Raw genomic sequence first — 19,503 nt, forward strand, 5'->3', positions numbered from 1 at the left:
TTTCCTTCACAATCTTTAAAGCACACACAGCAGCTAAGACGTTCATATAATCCGTCAGAGCAGACAGTTTTCCTCAATAATCAGGTCTGAGAAGAGTTGATCGCACACATAATAAAGATTTATAGGTTTTTTGTTTTGTTCTGTTTTGTCTGTTTTTCACAATTTTCTTCAGTGTATTGGGTGTAATGTTACACAGTGAGGCTATAACTAAGTGAAATAGGGTAGGTCTAGTCTGAATAATATGCATCGATCCAATACTGGTATCGGATGTCGGTGCTAATACTGGAAAATTGGGTATTGCCTACAAATAATATTATAATATTATGCCAGTTATGCCAACTAAATATAAGGGAATATGGATTTGCTGTATCATTTTTAGGTTTAAAGCAGTATTAAGCTGCAGGTGTCGTAGCATGCTACGTTTTTTACTCATTTATTGTTAATACTACGCTGACAGAAAAGACAAAGGGAGAGAGGGATATTGTACATCCAATTATACAATGGAGATACATTTTTGTCACTCAAACTTGTGTACTTGCTGTAAATACTGTTTAAGTGGCGCTAGCCCGCAGTTAGCTTTGCCCGTTAGCCTGTTAGCTTCTTCTTCGTGATTCTATTAGTGTGTCCCATTAACACTTGTATTACCCCCAGAGGGACTACAAAAAGGATTTATTAAGGTAAACAAGTTACTTAGTACTGCTTTAATATCCACAAACTTATTTTTAATTGTAAAATGCCACGACTGGCAGCAGTATGTTATTGCTAGCGACAGCATGCTAATTCTAACGTCAACTAATCAAAGCTGGGTCAGTAATTATGTTTGGTTCATGTAATGAAATAAAATTGCCAATTTTAGTTTATAGAAAAAAGGCAGGAGATCGATTAAAAACAGTTACATCAAGGACGTCCCGCACACCATCAATCCTTGCAGAAAGGTTATTGATAAAAAATGCAAAATAGCCTGTCTAAAACCCAAGGATATTTGTTGCAGTTAAAAGTACAGTGATCCTTGTGTGATGTTTTTTTTCCATTAGTTTATTAATAGCTATAATTGATCTGTATCATCTCATCTGCAAGAAAAGATCAGACTTTATTGATCTGACACTGGAGAAAAGAGAAGCATTCACATGTTATACTCACAGCAGCCACTTTTCAGAAAGTCTCTTGGTATCCGTTAATATCGGATATCGCCCGATACTCAAACCCCCAGTATCGGTATCAGACGCTAAATAAGCTGGATCGATGCATCTCTACTCATTAACCTGTCATGCCCACTTATACTTATACTTATACTTATACTATCTCATTCCTCCACTGTATTATCACTGTAACCTCCCCTGTCCCTGTGTGCTTGTGTCGCAGCTCTCATGTACGCCAGCATATTCGGGAACGTCTCTGCCATCATCCAGCGGCTCTACTCGGGCACGGCTCGCTACCACGCTCAAATGCTCCGGGTTAAGGAGTTTATCCGCTTCCACCAGATCCCCAATCCACTCCGGCAGAGGCTGGAGGAGTACTTCCAACACTCCTGGACCTACACCAACGGCATCGACCTGAACACGGTACAGCGGCTGCTTTCAGACGCTGCTGCGATGGGGGAATTATGGGAGGAGTCCGTTATTGTATACCAGCTCTATGTTTTATTAAGACATATCCACCACCACCAACCACCGGGAGAAAAAAGATCTGGAACAAATGATGAAGAACTGTCGGAAATGGCTGGAAAAGTTATAGGAAATGGATATCTTTATTGGAACTACTTTAAACAATTTAAGGCGAGACACTGCAGGTGAATAGGGAAAAAATGTATATTTACAGATATCAATTTGAAACTGTTGCTGTAGATTACTGGCATAAATGTAAGAAAAAAATACATTGCAAGTTTTCTGTCATTTTATCTTTTCATATAAGAACAAGGTGCTTTATGCCTAAAAAGGCCCCAAATTTCCCATCTTTTCGGCGACGAAATCTGAATAACGGACAGAGCTACATTCAAATTTATGGTTTCATTTTATTGATAAATGAGTTACCAAGACTTTTTCAGAGGGGATTTTTGGATTTCTTGCTTAGTTTTAAAATAATCAGTTTTTTAGTGGAAAAATTTGACATTTTTTGACATTCAAAACTCAATAAATGGGGCTGGGGATTAAATAATAAAAAATCCCTCTGAAAAAATCTTCCAAATAATGTTCAGTCCAAGGCTGGAAAATTTGAAGTCTTTAGGTCCGACTGACGTGGACATAGTGTCGCCACAATGACAGAAAAATGTGTTTTGAGAAAAAGGCCCTTGAATTTGCATTCTCCCATATAAGTCTATGGGGGAACATTGAATCAGTGCAATATTTAAACATGTTATTGTGAAGATTAGGTATATTTTCTGTTTCCGGGTGAAAGCTTGTATGTTCAGAGACCAATTTGACCCAAAACCTGAAAACTAAAAAAATTGAGTTTTGCCGGTAGTGTCTCCCCTTAATGAATTTAATGAGTTAATGAATATATAATATAAAATGTTCAAGTCTAAACTAATGAATAACTGGACCACCACCCAATCAAGACAAACATATTTCACACTGCAATAACTAAATATCAAGCATGGATTTAGAAGACTTGAATCGAAAATATGAATCTTGTTTGGAGAGGTTTTCATCTGCACTCTTTTCTTTGATCGGACCAAATTTACTTTGCTAGTTTGGTGACATCGCTCACTGGTTCTGAGGTGATCCCGCTTGAAATGAGAAAGTAAAACTGCCAATGGGACAAGCGCAATTTCCCTGCCCCATTGGTGAATAAATGACCCTGAAATAAAGACTAAATGTATTGAATCAAGCAAGAAACTTCTCAGAACGAGTGAAATAATCATGATCAAACGCCCAACTAAATCTCAACTAGTCAAAACAAGTCCAATTTAAATGATCATGCTCATTTTGAGACGTTTAAGCTAATTTAGATATTCATTTTTTGGAGTGTAGCTCTTAGTAAACGTTCAGGGTGTCCACGAACCGACATAACTCCTGCTCTTTAATTTGAAAGGAAACTAATACAAAACATATTATTTCCCTGTTTGCTAAATGGATAAACTTACTGAACAAGGATCATGTTGCAGTTCATGTCTTGGTGTCACACATTACCATTATTTTATCCACCCACACCACAAAGTCAGCAGCCGACAATAGTTATTTGCCTCTTATCTGATTTCAACACTGCAGGCCAAAAGAATGGTGTCATAACATCTGAAACCCGACAGTGACAGTTCGGTTTAAACACCAAAACCATGCAAATTCCTAACTCTGTTTTCTTCTTTCTCCCTGCTTCACATGTGGATGGACTCGGCATCGACGCGAACAGGAGGTACTTGATTCGTTCATTTTTCTCGCTTAAATGAGTCATGTTTCGATCTGAATCTTCGTCACACTATTTTGAATCGTTTTAATTAGTGGGATGACGGTGCTACGTGCTCTGGCTTAAGTATTCTTAGATTGAGATTAATTGTGGATTTCAGAAGCACGTGAAATAATGAGTGAGATATGAAATCCCGATACAGTCCCTGAAATGCCAGATGTGTTCGCTCATCGGTCCTGACAGCGAGAGGATACAAGAGAGCGTGGGGATTTTTTTTATGTTGGAGTTGAGAGAGTTGTTTCTGGTTGTTAGCAGGTTGTGCACATATACAGGTCAGAGCTCGCCTGGCTCGCCACCTGACTTCCATGTGCAGTGTGCTCAAAAGAGTCAGGCATTCTGCTGCTGCCATTGTTGAAGAGATGTTTTGAGAAGTGGTTTAGAAAAGGCACTACAACAAGTGAATTTTGGTGTCCTTCAACTGTGCAACTTTAACTATATGTCAGCATGCCTATGTTCATTTGAAAGCTAAGAACCCTCAGCATTTTAGCACTGAGTAGGACTTGTGAGAGTAGGAGAGAGTCCCATTATGTTCCCCTCCAAACTTTTTTTTTGCCCTAGGATCTGGCAAACCCAAAGTGTGAAGCTCATTCTGATTTCTGATTGGATTATTGTTTTGGAAACCAAAATGTTAAATGTTTTTGTAATGGTTACTAACATTGCAATTGTTATTGGAAGAATCAGCATTTGATTTGAACCTACTGTAACTCTTCATTTGTGGAATATTTATTAAAAAATATAAATATTCTGACAACACCTACCTTTAAATGTAAACCACACTGCAAAAAGTAAATATCAAGCATTGGCTTTAATGACTTGAATTGAGGAAATGTATCTTGTTTTGAGCGGTTTTCACTCATTTAGACACTTTTCTTGATCGGACCAAGTTTACTTTGCTTGTTTGAGGACATTTCCGACCAGTTCTAGGGTAAATCTCGCTTGAAATAAGAAATTGCCAATGAGATAAGACCAATTTTCTTACCCCATTGGCAAAGAAAATGACCTGAAATAAGGACGAAATGTATCGAAACGAGTCAGAAACATCTCAGAACAAGTGAAATAATCTCGGACAAATGCTCAACAACATCTTAACTAGTCAAAACAACTAAAATTTGGATTATTGAGATGTTTATACTGATCTAGTTAATTACTTTTTGCAGTGCAATAAGTTAAAGTGCTAGGGCCCCTCATGCCTCAATGTTTGTATTTTGACAGTTTTGACTAACAGATGGGTTATGTTTATCAGTTTATATCTTATCTGAAAAAATGTAGGGGGCCCAGAAATGTTTGTTTCCATAGGGCCCAGAATTATTGGCAGTGCCCCTGTGAACCAATCAGTGTAACCTATTGATTTTCTCCAGTCCAAGTGGAGACAGTTGCAGCCAGTCTTTCAAATACAGAAGGACTGTAGAAATACAGTATATTGATCCACTGAATACTTTGAAGAAATTCAAACGCTGGACTTCACAGTGCAAGGGGCATCTCTACAGCCCACGGTAATCGCTCCAATAAACCTAACAATCTAAAAGCTTCTTGACTGGAGCTCACAGCCAATGGCCAGTGTAACGCCTCATTTGAAAGCTAAGACCTACAAAACTGATGTAAATGTATCTTTTTTTCTTCCGTTGTTGCCGTGTTGTCGTTCCTTTTTTTGACGTTCTTTTTCATCACATTTTTGTTTCTTTTTCGTCTTTTTTTTGTGTTGATTGAAAACGCAACTTTCATCCTCATTTCCTTCTGAATTTGTTTACTATTTTGTTTTTCTTTTTTTTTTCTTCTTGTAGATTTGAGTTATACCAAACTGGAGAAAACATTAACAAATAAATATGGTGCAATAGTTTCCCCACCCCAGACAGAATTGTGCACATGGGCTAGAACCGGCCCTGGCACTTACCATTTACAAAGACACAGCTGAGGAGGAATAAAAGCTCTGAGACTAGGAGGTATTTGCACGTGATGTTCGCCACTATAGAGCAGTGTGTTCTGAGCTGAGGACAAGGAGGGTTTGATTGAATCACAACCGTCACTCTAAATCCTTTTGGGTGTGTTCGACATGCAGATTTTCTATTTAGAGTAAGAGAGCTATTTTTAGCACTAAGCCTCTGCTGTAAACAAAGTCCTGGAAGTGTAGCGCTTTGACTGCTTTTTGAATGGCATTTTTGTCTCTCTTATGATTGCAACTAGGCTTTTAGAAAAGAAACAAAAAGACACTTATGAATATAATTATGATCCACCGATTTTTCAGATTTCATTTGCCTGAAAGTAAAACATAAAATCACGTAAAATGTTTTTTTTTGCCAAATTACAGTAAGATTGCCAGAAAACTTCAAAGTTTGAGATCAAATGTTATGAATTCAATGTTACCGTAGCAAATCACCTTTTTAGTGGATACTAGCATTGTCCGCAAAAATTAACTTAAAACATAAATAAAAAGTATAGAGCTGTGGAAGACAACTGGAATAACTCCTGTATTTAAAATCTCCATTTATTTTATGTGTCAGGAATCTCAGGAATATTTTTGACAACACAATATCAAGGTCTACTCTCATACATTTGTGGGTGTAAAGACTAAATGTTGTATTATGAATAGACTGTACAACGGCAAAATTGTAAAATAGCTTCTATTTTTGCGTATACACATATTCCAAATGAAACAGTGCATATACAGTGCTTTGTTTATTGTCTTTTATCAGTAATACTGTAAGTGGCACTTTTTAAACGCTTAATGTGGATATAACAGGTTTTATTGCTTTTGGAAATATGGCTTATTTAGAAGGATAACATCTGTTGTACGTAATAATTATAATTTTATTTCAGTGAAGCAGCAATTTAAATGAATAAATGTTGGGCATAAAAGTTTTTTTTATTTGAATTTTTAAGCTGACATAGATAAAGGTAAATTTCCATAGCAGTTTGAGACATTAACATAACATGGTCGGCCTGGCAACAGCTTAAAATTGTTTGCCTATGTCACTTCCTGTCGGTGTCCAATAAGGAAGGAAAATATAATTGTGTTAACTACGTTTGAGCATAGTGTGTTGAATGTGTCATATGTACTTAAAAGCAGAACTAAGTAACTCATGCCCCTAGAGGCCGTAAGCGCCACTGCAGGTGTCGTAGCATGTTGCGTTTTTTTTTACTCATTAATTGTCCGTGAGAGTAAGTACTACTACGCTAGCCCACAGTTAGCTTTACCCGTTAGCCTGCTAGCTTCTTCTTCGTGATTCTATTAGTGTGTATTGCACCTCCGACCCGAGGGCAGGGAAGTTGCGAGGGTGGTTTTCTGGACATAGACACCAGGGGGAGATGAAAGATTGCCTGACTCTGCCATTCTATTCCCTGTCCATTCCACGCAGGGAATTTATCTGGTCACGGAGCAATTGGAGCAGTTTGAACTGGCGGGCCTAACGCGCACAGATTTGTCAGTGAAATTAACCAATTACCAATTAGCGGACGTGACGACAGCTGTAGTCCAATTCACAAAATATGATGTGAATATAAACTCACGCGGAGAATGCGGATGCAAAATCCTCGACAACTTCATCCATGATTAGTTTTGGCAAATCTTAATTTAACGAACAACATAGTGGTGCAGCGAGTGACGTAACCTTGTGACGTGAGGATCGTGATTGGTTCACGCTAGGCCTTCGCCCCAATCCGCAATTTGTTTACTGTGTATGGCCAGACCCACCTTCTTTAGCACAAAAAAACAAGTGGGCGTGGTTTATCAGGCTAGATGAAAGACCCCTCAATCATCCCATTAACACTTGCATTACCCTCAGAGGGACTACAGAAAGGATTTATGAAGGTAAACAAGTTAATTAGTTCTTCTTTAAATATTTAATAAAACTGACAAATTAAGAAGACTTCATCATTTACGTCATGGACTATCAAAGAAGGTATGCAGATGACGTCACAGCATACAGCATTATCAGAAACCAAGTTAGTGTCAATGATGACTTATGAAATGTATTATTTATTTATTTTCATTTCATTTTATAATCTATAATGTTGAGTTTTCTGTTGAGAATGAAATGTCATAAGTGTATACACTCCTCTTTGCTATTGGGTCATAAATAAATTCTGTATGTATCTAAAAAAAACTATTGAATCTGGGTCAGGAAGTCTTAAACAAGAACAAGCTGTAAATATATTCTAAAGACTATATTTGGCGCTGTCTATCTGTGTGTGTGTGTTGTCTCAAAATCCTAACTCAGAAATGAAGCTGTTCTTAGAGGAGTGTGAGATAATACGCTTGAGAATTGCCTTTACTTTTTTTTTTTCCTTTTCAAAGCCCTTAATGGTTTACTAAAAATGGAGATCACTTTGAATCCCAGGTTCTTTTGAAACTATTTTTGCACAAACACCTCCTTCGCGCTTCCATTCGCCGCCGTTTAGGAAAAGAAAAGAGTCAGAACTTGCTCAGTTTTATTCTTGGCCGCCGCTGATGCTATACTGTATCCTCGGTTTCCTATGTCGGTCATATCCGTGGAGTTTACACGTAACAAGCTTGTTTTGAGTCAATATTTCCACCTCAGAGTGCCTTCAAGCATAACATTATCTAAGCACATTTGCGCACACACTACTGGGTCATGAATAATTGCATTTGCGAGAGGACGAGCCACTGCAAATGTGTTTTTTTTTTTTCTCTCTACATGTGACAGGTGTTAAAAGGCTTCCCCGAGTGTCTGCAGGCGGATATTTGTCTTCACCTCAACAGAAACCTCCTCCACAACACCAAGGCGTTCCAGGGGGCCTCCCAGGGCTGTTTGAGAGCGCTGGCCATGCGCTTCCAGACCACCCACTCCCCGCCGGGAGACACCCTGGTCCACTGCGGGGACGTCCTCACAGCCATCTACTTCCTGTCCCGCGGCTCCATAGAGATTCTCAAGGATGACATCGTGGTGGCTATTTTAGGTAACGTTGCTTTGTTTTGATTTTCTCTTCACGCCCCGCCTCTTCTGTGGAGTTTGCATGTTTCCTCCGGGTGCCCATCTGCCCAAAACTGGCACAATAGGCTAATCCCTCAGATAATCCGTCAGCTTGTCCATGTTTTGACAATATTTCTGTCACGGAAAAAAAAAAGCGTACTATACAAGAAAAATCATGATATATTCTTTATTTTTCTTACAATACTTTTCTCTACAAGCACCAAATGTGACAATCCAGGTCATTTTTAAAAAAAAAAGTCAGTTTCCTACATGGGCTAACCAAAGTTATTTCGCTGCGAGTTTGACAAACCTTCCACCTCTCCGCTCGGTGAATTCATCTGAACATTTGACTTTACAGTCCAGCTCTCGATGTGCCCACTTTATCACAAAGTTGTCAACAACACCTGGGCTCCACAGCTGGTCCAGGTTAGTCCTGCTGTAACCATGGCAACCTTGGTTCTTTTTTGTAACACACTGGTTAAACTATTTTGCAAAATCTAAGAAAGGTGTTTTGTAGTAGGTGATGTTTTTTTTTTTTACATTATTTTGTATTGGCACATCCTCTAAGGTGTCGTCTGTTAGGCTTTTGTCTTTGTTGTGGACACATTGTGTTGGTACTTAAAGCACTATACCTTTTTCTTCTTTTTCACTAGTGGAATACAATTTGTTTGGTCCTCCTTTAGTTTGTTGTAAACATAGACATTTGTGGGAAAAACACTTATAAAGCATTTGTATCACTGTCATGAACATGCAGGTTAGTTTTCTTGCATTTTCCTGCAAGTTGTGAAATGTGCCTTTAAACTCATCCCTGTGAAGAAATGGGACGCTACAAATATGTTAGGAAAGTTAGGAATGAGTTTGGAGACAGCTAACATTCTAATTATATTATTTTAAAGGGGCTAGATGCAAGTTGGCCATTTTATACTCGCTACTGCCACCTCAGGTCTTATGCGTAACTGCAGTTTCTATATTAAACTCGTGCATGACGGCACTTCAGACCCGAAGTAACTACTTTTTGAGAGACAGTGCAGGATTTTAGAGGCAGTTGTGGTGAACAGGTCTGGGCTCATTCTACACATTAGGGCATTGCTGGAACATGTAGGTGGAGAAAAATACATCATTTTAACATTTTTAAACTCTGTATAGTCCCTTTAATAATTAAATCAGCAATAAAAACGTTTAGCTTTGACCATATTGTTCCATCATCAAAAACATAGAGGTGGAGAGAGGTGTTTTTGCTTTATGTCGCCATCTTGAGTCAATATGCCGTGTCCTCTACAATAGCAGAAATTGTTCTTTAGTATATTCTTGTAGATTGTTACGTAACAAAGGCAGACCCGTCTTGTTGCTTTTATATAACCCCAATAAGAGGAACCCATCCCTTATTTCTGTGCACATGCTATTGTTACGAACAGAGTGCTGATGAAGTGGAGTGAAACTATTACGATGGGTCGACGGTGGCGCAGTTGGTAGAGCGGGTCGTCTCGGGATCGAATCCCAGCTCCCGTAAATGCACACTGTCATTGTGTCCTTGGGCAAGAAACTTCACCCTACTTGCCTCCAGTGTCTGCGTACATTGGTGTATGAATGAGAGTGTGAGTGGGTGACTGGTTCCTTACTGTAAAGCACTTTGGGCCTTATAAAGGTAGAAAAGCGCTATATAAGTTGAGTCCATTTACCATTTTACCTTGATATAGGGCAAAAAAAAAAAAAATTCTGCTTGCTTTGTTGTAGCTTAATGGAAATTTGAGTTCTAAAATGATCAGGCAAAAGACACAGAGAAGAAGGGCAGTAGCTTTCCACTGGGGGAGTCTGACAGAATCTGCACACCACCATTCATTCACACACACACATCATTCATTCCTATTGTACATGTTTTTATGGCATTGGAAACCAGAGTACCTGGAGGAAACCTACGCAGACACGGGGAGAAAATGCAAACACCCCACCCGGGGATTGAACCCAGGTCCTTCTGTAAAGCACGAGCACTGAGTTACAGTTCGGCTCATCTGTCATTTCATGAGAGAAGAACAATTGTATGTTTGTGTAAGCTCTCAGTCGTACAGGGTTAGGTGAGAGGCGAAACATCCACTTCAATACTACCCAGTACAAATCTTGTAAGAAATTGTGTCTATAATACATTAGGTTTAGCTTAACAAAGGTCCTGCCGAGTGCTGCCGTATTATCTGAAGACTTCTCCACTCTAACCTACGCAATTTCACTTTATCTTATTGAGAGTGTTTTCTGTCCAAAATCCTGCCTAAGTGTGAAATCCAACATCACCGCAAAGTTAAAAACCACTCGACATTTTTAATAATAAAACTGTCATGGAATCAAAGCCAATGTTTTGTCAGATTCTCTCACACCAGCGAGTGCCCACACATCTCACACAATGTTGATATGCAGCGACTATTTAACATGTCAAAATGTATGACAAATGCAAGCAGTGTTGAAAGGCTCCTGTCACGGCGGGGACAATAGGCAGTGCTATTCCCTAATGGACACAGAGCCACCCGGCGCCTGCAGGGAGACGGAGCTCTGTATTGCAAATGCTCTGCTCCCGAGGAAAAAAATATCCCGGCAATTTTACAGTCGCTAAAAACACCGCGTGTTCGCACGTTGTGACAGGGATGGCGGGGAGCGGCTCTGTCGTCTCGCTGTCCTCTTGTCGAGAGGGCTGTTGGTGTGACAGGATTGAAGCGGTGACATTTCTATTAAGTGCCCCCGTGAAAAGGTTGTGCAGTAATTTCCACACAAAACGGGGCACACGGCTGGCGTTCTCTCGACAGCAGCAGGAAGCGGCTCAAAGCGACGATGGGGGATTATTGGAAAAGGCCAATGAATGACACTTCCCTGTGGCGGCCGCCGGTGAATTTGAAGCGTGTCCGTCGATAGATCGAATAAAACAGGACGGCGCGTTAGTCTTCCTCAGTCAATCATTTATAAAAGTGGATAAAGCTGCGTACGTCAATGGTGACGTAGAGCTGTAGTCTTCTGTGGTTTCACTTCCGAGCAAATTCACTCTCTGTTGATTTGGTTGAATGGTTTTAAGCTTTTAACCTTGTTGTAGCGTTGTTCCCTTGTCAAAAACGTAGCATGTAATTTTGAGTAATCCTGTTCACTTTGGTTGTTTCTTCTTCTACTGCTGAAGCGCTCCGATCTGTGGGTTGTTGGGTTTTGTTGCCTCATATATGGAGCACAAGAAAGATATTCTAAAGGCTTACAATCTATCTTCTGAGCCGTTTTACACTCAAAGTATGTTCATCACGGCGTCATTAATTTGTTAGCATGCCTGAAAGTGAAAGCTTGTATTCACGGTTTTATCCACTGGATCATCCCAGTCTCTCACGCCTTCCTGTTTTTTTTTTTTCCTTGCATGTAAAATATGCATGATGTGTCCACTTGAATGTATACGTATGAGACAGATACAGTATGTTAAATACTAAACACATCAAAACATTGTAGCCAGATGTAGAGACGAACCACTGACAGTTTCCGCAAGTTTACAGCTATTCCCTCGCGGTGTTTTCCCTAAGCATCTGCTTCATTGCAGTTTGTCACTGTTGCGTAACAGATTTCAATCCCGGAAGTCTCCTGCCCAAGTCCATAAAGCATCGCCGTGCTCATTTTGAACCCTTCTGCTCCCAGTTGTATAATCTCTTATTAAGGCGGGATGGACTCAGCTTTAAAGTTATAGGTCATTCAGAAAATGTAGTAAATCATTGCAGAAGTGCTCATAACTGTGTCTAGTTACTGCTTATTCATTTAGTAATGTTTACTGTTTAGTTTGGCCTTGAAACTTCAGAGTATTCAGCAAACAAATTCGTCCAGGCCATGTAGCCAGGAAAAAAAATAGTGTCCACTTTCTAGTTTATGTTTATGCATATTGACAACATCTGCCGCTCCCTGTCAAACAGAGCACACGTGAATGCTCATCAGTCATATTAGAGTAATGAGTATTTATCTTTTTCTGTACGGCTGAAGCGTGACCAGGTGCTGTGGGCCAAGCCTGGATTAAACTTGCCATTATTCATGAGATGAATGCCCCGCAAAGCCCCACCTGACAGAATGGGGTTTAAGCTTAGCAAAAGCTGCTGCATCACACAAAAGCCATTATTAACAAACACAGGGAGAGTCACTGATCTCACAGATCAGCTCATTTATGGTGATACACTACAAACATGCTGCGCAGTCAGCACAATACGCCTTTCTTTTCATTTCTTATGCTGATTTACTTACTGTCCATTGTTCGTCCAAGGCCCAGCTGGTTTCTCACTGTCAACACGCAGAATGTTTACTTATTCAATATGTGGAATGAGTTCATATTTTGGTTTTATTTACTTATTAACAAACAATAAATGGAATGAAACATGGCTACATTTTACCATTGGGTTGATTCTTGATCAGGAGTATTTATTTAGAGGTTGGCCCGCTATACATTTTGCTGCGAGACAATACCATTCATCTTCCATGTGCAGCAAAAAAAACCTAATCAAAATATAATTAAATCAACCACAACAACAGTTTTATATATTTGCAATTATTTGAAGCCTGGGATACAGCAGAAGATGCTTGGTGTTGGTGTTGGTGATGATGATGGTGGTTGATGTTGTTTTCATAGATTGGCAGCCAAGTCTCTGTCAGTCAACTCCATGGCAGTTGATACCAAGCAGAGGTGGGCTATACACAAGGAAATGTTGAAATTGGTGTTTGGAAGATGTGCAAATTTACAATATCGAGTATATCTCCAATGTAGTGCAGGCCTTTCTTTCTGGGTTCTGTCTGGGTGCTCTGGTTTCCCCCATCACCCCAAAACATGCACAATAATCTTACAGCTATAGGTGATCCTGCACATCAGCCTGGCTCCACATCTGCTCCTCACAGGTTGTCCTAGCAGTGAACCGTAACCTTTAAGGCGTTCCCAAAAAGCTGCTGCTAACATATAGTGTGTTTTTTCTGCACTTTTGTTTATTCAAGTGAATTATCAGCTACAATTACCGTTTTTCCCATTCTTAAGGCAAGCTTTTATGACTTTTATCCATATTTATTTCAGATTTATATTTGGACTGACCCGTGGAGCACTCTCGTTCTTCTGTCTACTAAATTAAGATGTGTGCCAACACATTTTTGCATATTCCTAAAACCAAGTAGAGCACACTTTTTTCCCAAGAGCGTTAACATTTTAAGATAGAACACAGGCTAAATTTACCCGGAAGCTTGAGATACATTTTTGTTGGACTTTTAAGTTGGAGCGTTTATTGATCAAAGTTTTGCAATAGTGTAGATTCTTTTGTGATGTAGTTATTTATAACCCGTTGTGTTCCGCAGTGTGGTTTAAAATGCTTGAGTGAGTGTAGCCCTGGTGCGGTGAGCTGGAGCAGAGAGAGGGTCTGCGGCGCAGGGCTCAGCGTGTGGTCGCACAGAGGGATCGAGTGCATGCTGTGAAACCCACACTGACCACAAACATATCATATCTCCACTACTGAACTCCTGCTCACAGCCCGAACGGACCAACATCAATACACTCTATGATTGGAGCTCGAGGCCATTTCAGTGTTTCATTCCTTTTGAGGTTTTTAAAGAAGGAGTTTGCAAATCCATACAGTTATAATGGCAGCTCACAGCTGCCTCAAAGGGTTAAGTTTGAGAAGACAGGCTTTTGCCTCTGTGGCCCATGCCGTTGTTGTTGTCTAATATTATTGCACATAAATGTCTGCTAGAGATGGATGTTAAGGTACATTATTTTATCATCCCTGTTAGGAAATCTGTCCTCTGCCTGCTCAGAGCAAGTGGGACTCATCTCCAGATATTGCACTCGGTTCATGATCGGGAGTAACTGTTGTTGGAGGATTATGGTGTGTTCAAGGTAACTGGTATCTTTCCCACTTGGAAATAACGACTTACGACCTCAGAGCGTTCCAGGTGATTAAACTGGTATGTACACAAAACGGTTAATCCTATAGTACAACAGTTAGCTCATACCATGCTAACGTTTCTCCAAACCAGATATCATTAAAAACGTGCGACGTAACATAATGTTGAAAGCTGTGAGTAAAAGTAATGTTCACGTCTCTGATGCAGTGGTTTTGTTACAGTTTTATCATTAGCTGCTCCTCCACCAGGGGCAGCCATTACTGTCTTCATCTCGCATTCAAACTCCTAGCTCTCAGAGTTTATAAATTGTAATTACCACTTCGAGCGGCGTTCCAAGGCGTTTTTCCAAGTGGGAGGTGGGAAACTTATCAGAACATTCTACAATTTCTCCACCATTACTTAAACAAATTCTGAATTATGACTCTGCTTTTCTACTAAATACAAAGACATGGCAGGGTTTGGTTCAACAGCCCATTAATACTTCAATAACGGACAATGCTAACCAGGAAGCTACTGAAGCTAACCTTCGCTTCATGCTACATAAGCAACAGTGGCGCAGATGGTAGAGCGATGGTAGAGTCTCATGATCGGAAGGTCGGGGGTTCGAATCCCACCTCCTGAAAGTGCACACTGTCGTTGTGTCCTTGGGCAAGACACTTCACCCACATTGCCCCCAGTGTCTGCGTACATTGGTGTATGAATGAGAGTATGAATGGGCGAGTGATCCTTGCTGTAAAGCGCTTTGAGTGCCTAATGTAGGTGGAAAAGCGCTGTATAAGTTGAGACCATTTACCATTTAAGCTAACAAGTGCTTTTTTTTGCTTCTACTGAACAATTTGCTGTGAAGAAAACATCTATATGGACCCAATGTTGGTTTCACTTTATTGGTGTGTGATGAATATGTTTTTTTACTACAATTACTTACAATGCAAGAGGAGGCCGCTAAACGAAAATGTTAGTTGTTGTCCAAACTTCATTCATAACTTTCCTAACCTATTTGTAGCATCCCGATTCTGCACAGGCGAATTTCACAACTTGCAGAGTCGCTTTCCCAGCAATGTCAGAAAACTAGAATGAAATTGATACAAATGCAATTATTAGATGTCTGAGCTTACGTTATATCAAAGGACAAAACAAATATCGCTCCATAATTGGCAAAACGAAGCAAAAACAAAGAGTGTAGTGCCTAAAATAATAAAGAAAAAATCAAAACAATCAAGGAAAAGTTCAGCTCTGTCACTTTTAATAATCAATAATCCGTCTTTCCTTCCAAAGTACAAATACACAGGCTAACATGCAAAGGCTAGCCACTCATTCCCCGTTCAGCAGTTGTTGTTTTTTGGTCACCTTGCCTGTGTGTAAGGTTAAAGTAGCACTGTTCGCGTTTGGGAGTATGCAAATAGCAGACACAATAGCAGCATTATCCAAGATTGTATTAAAATGTATCATTTTCATCACTGTTTTCCACTTCAGGATATCCCTATTATCTGGAAAAATCAAATATACATGTAAAATCCTAAAAAGCGGGTCACACAAATAAACCTGCATAGTCTTGTGTTCATACCTGGAATCGCCTGAGCTGCCACATCCCACGTTTTCATTTCATATCAAAGTTTGTCATAAATCATCATAAATCGCTGACTTTTTTTTTTCTTTTTTTTTTCTTTTTTTGGAGAGGCTTCATTACTCCGTTGCCATCCTAATCACGAGTCTTTCTTTTGAAGTGCACAATAAAAGTGTGCCAGTCACAATCACCCTCGCCGTTCCCTCACATGAAAGTTATCTTTAAAGCAGCTACTTCTCGCTGCGCATAAATAATGAATCAAAGTTAGGCGGCGCAAGTCTAGGGAGATCTAGTCTGCAGCAAGAAGAGGAGTTGTTTGAATTTCATTACGCACAAAAATAAACATGCCAGGGCTGCTTTATAAGTGAAGTCTCGAGGAATGGGGAGGATTGGTGCGCCGCCTCATAACGGATGGATATCATGACAGCGGATGACATTGCACGTAATGATGGGTTTTTTTTCTCCCCCAAAAGGAATCTGAACTTAGACAGCTTTTATGGATCCACCAGAAAAATTGTGTGGGCTCGGTAGCCTAATGTTGTAAAGTTACACACACAATACAGAAAAATAAATGGAGCATCTGGCCTGATTTACAAAGCCAGGCGCTAAATTGAAAGTAATACGAAAAATGTGCACAAGTCATTTTCATGTTCCTGATTGATCATGAAAGTTTGTGCTGTGGCGTTTTGCAAACACTTTGATGTACTTCATTTCAGATGTTTACCACCAAATAAATACGCTCTAATAATTGCTTTTAGCGCCTTTAGCTGTGGCATTGTTTCAATACGCTTCTGCAGTGTCACAAGACCCAGTGTTGCATTGATTTTACATCAAGATCTTGCACTGATGATGGGAAAGTGTGACCGCGGTGCAAAGCCTCCTCCAATACATCCCATAGTCTCTCAATGGGGTTAAGCTCTGGACTCTGTTGTGGCCGATCCATGTGTGAAAATGATGTCTCCCCGAACCACTCTTTCACAATGTGAGCCCGATCAATCTTGGCATCGTCATCTCGGAATAAGTCTGAGCCATCAGGAAAGAAGAAATCCATTGATGGAATAACCTGGTCATTCAGGATGTTAACGAAAGAGTGAAGACATTTAAAAGCAATCAACAACATCTTAAATTAAACACAAAAGCTGACAGGGAGCCAGTGTAAGGTGCACAAAACAGGTGTGATGTTTTAGTCAGGAGGCGGGCTGCAGCATTTTGTACACACTGCAGGTGCTGCAGGGAGTGCTGGTCCAGTCCAATATACACGGCATTACAATGATCCAGACGCGGTGTTACACATACATGTAAATTTATACTATGGACCTAGAGTCTGAATAAAGAATGATGATGATGATGTATACTAGTGTCAGGAAGTGTACAGTATATCGGCTATGGGCATTTCCAATCCCTTCTATACCTATAACTGCTCCCAAAGTTTCTTGTTCGTACAGAATAAGCCACGCTCCAACTGATGTTTTTAGTCGTTGTTTATTTTGTCACAGCTTTTTCCATTTGCTGGACCTTCGACCAACCACCGTGAAAAACTATAAACAAAAACAATATATTTGTCAATAAAAATAAAACAAAACATACACACAAATCACAAACCAATACACACCGTGTGCGCCTTCTGCACCAACATCTAGGAGTGGTCAAAGTCCATTTTCAGTCCCAATATTTCCAATATTTCCGTAGCTACTTTCTGCGTCCGTGCTTTGCAGCCACCGGAAGCCATTCGCGCCCTCCAATCAAAACACGTGACCCGCGCTCCGCAATTTTCCCAATCGACCACAAGGGGTCACCAACGCAGCACAGGCATGACAGAACAACTCAAACCACAATACAAAACAAAAATAAATACATTTGTTCTGCGACAGCTACACTGCCACCAAAATTACAAAATGTTGCATTTACACAGTAAAGTAAAACATTGTAATTTTCAAAAAACATCAACCTTTGAACTTTGTTTAAATCTTGGAAAACTTAGGACTCATTTTGCACTAGTACCACTAGTTTCTGAACTGGTCGCTCAAGAAAAGATAATTGTTTTAAACGTTCACCTTTCTTTCCTAAAGCTTTCTGTCCTACTTGAATCTTAACTTTTCGTACTAAGCCATCATCATCTTCATTCGCTTCGACAATCTTCGCTAATTTCCACTCATTTCTGGGAATATTCTCTTCCTTGACTATCACGATGTCTCCGACTTGTACATTTCTTTTGGGTGTATGCCACTGTTGTCTTAGGCTTATGCTTGTTAAATACTCTTTGCGCCATCTGTGCCAGAATTGTTCAGACAAGTATTGTACTTTTCGCCATCTCTTTCTAGCGTACAAATCTTCGCTGACAAAGTCGCCTGGTGGTGGAAGTGGCACTGACTCTTTCATTGTCAGTAAATGATTTGGCGTCAAAGGTTCTGCACTCTTTGGGTCATTGATAGTGTCGGTAGTGAGCGGACGATTGTTTACAATCGACATGGCCTCATAAAAGAAAGTTCTCAAAGAGGTGTCGTCCAATCTTCCTGTGGCTTGTGCCAGGACAGAACTCAAAACATTTCGGACGGTTCTGATTTGGCGTTCCCAAACTCCGCCTCTGTGACTCGCTTCAGGAACGTTCATTTGAAAGTCACATTGGTTTTTAGCTAAATAAGTAGCAATCCTGTCTTTGTCAAGCTCTAAGAGACATTTGTCGAACTCATTCTTAGCTCCGACAAAATTTGTACCCTGATCGGATCTAATCTGTCTCACTGCTCCTCTGATCGCTATAAAACATCTCAATCCATTTATAAACGCATCAGTGGAAAGATCTTCTAACATCTCAATGTGAATAGCTCTGGAGCTTAAACACGTAAACAAAAGACCATAACGTTTACATTCTTTTCGACCTTGTTTCGTGTAAAATGGACCAAAACAGTCTATTCCTGTGTAAGTGAAAGGGGGTGAGGGATCTACTCTGTCAGCTGGTAAGTCAGCCATACGCTGTTCCTGTGTTGGCCCTCGTACCTTTCTGCACACAACACAACCTTTGATGTGACGGGCCACTACCTTACTGGCACCTACAATCCAATAGCCACTGGCTCTGAGTGCATTTAGTGTTTGGCCTCGACCCTGGTGTTGCGTTTTCTTGTGACAATGGTCAAGAATAAGTTGTGTGACAATGCCTTCCCTAGGGAGAATGACGGGGTGTCTCAAATCAAATGATGCTGAGGATTTTCTTAACCTCCCTCCTACCCTAAGTAGGTCATTATCAACAAAAGGATCAAGTTGGTACAACTTATGAGTTTTGGGCAATTTGTTTGCCTTTTCACTCAATTGTTTCATCTCTTGTTCAAACGTTTGTCTCTGTGTTACCCGAATAAGTGCGAACGAAGCTGCTTGTCTCTCCTCAACACTAATGGGTTTTGATTTGTCTTTTTTGGTAAGTCTCTTTATCTTTGCAACAACATTAACTGCTGTATTCCAGTCTGAGAATCTAGAGAATCTCTCAAGAAAACTGTCTCTCTCTAGAACATTAGTTTTAAGAACTTTTACTTCAGGGTCTCCCACTAAAAGCTCTGGGGAATGTGGCTTTGTAACAAGTTCTTGTTCCCATAGAAATCTAGGTCCTTTGAGCCAGTTTGAGTTCATGAGCTCTGCCACCTTGAGACCTCTAGAAGCGTGATCAGCTGGATTTTGATCTGTTTCGATGTGAAACCACTGTTTTGGATCTGTAAAGTCTCTGATTTTCTGTACTCGGTTGGCGACAAA

The 19,503-nt window shown here is 40.1% G+C and overlaps 1 protein-coding gene across 1 annotated transcript in view; it reads left to right on the forward strand.

Annotated features, from left to right (window-relative positions):
- kcnh7 (potassium voltage-gated channel subfamily H member 7) overlaps positions 1-19,503 on the forward strand; it is a 99,355-nt gene that overhangs the window by 61,780 nt on the left and 18,072 nt on the right. The window contains exons 8-9 of the mRNA XM_079563010.1: positions 1,363-1,562; positions 8,061-8,313. Of these exons, the coding sequence (XP_079419136.1) occupies positions 1,363-1,562; positions 8,061-8,313 (453 nt within the window). The remainder of the gene's footprint in view (positions 1-1,362; positions 1,563-8,060; positions 8,314-19,503) is intronic.

The sequence above is a fragment of the Gobius niger genome, assembly GCF_951799975.1.
Source record: "Gobius niger genome assembly, chromosome: 9".
NCBI lineage: Eukaryota > Metazoa > Chordata > Actinopteri > Gobiiformes > Gobiidae > Gobius > Gobius niger.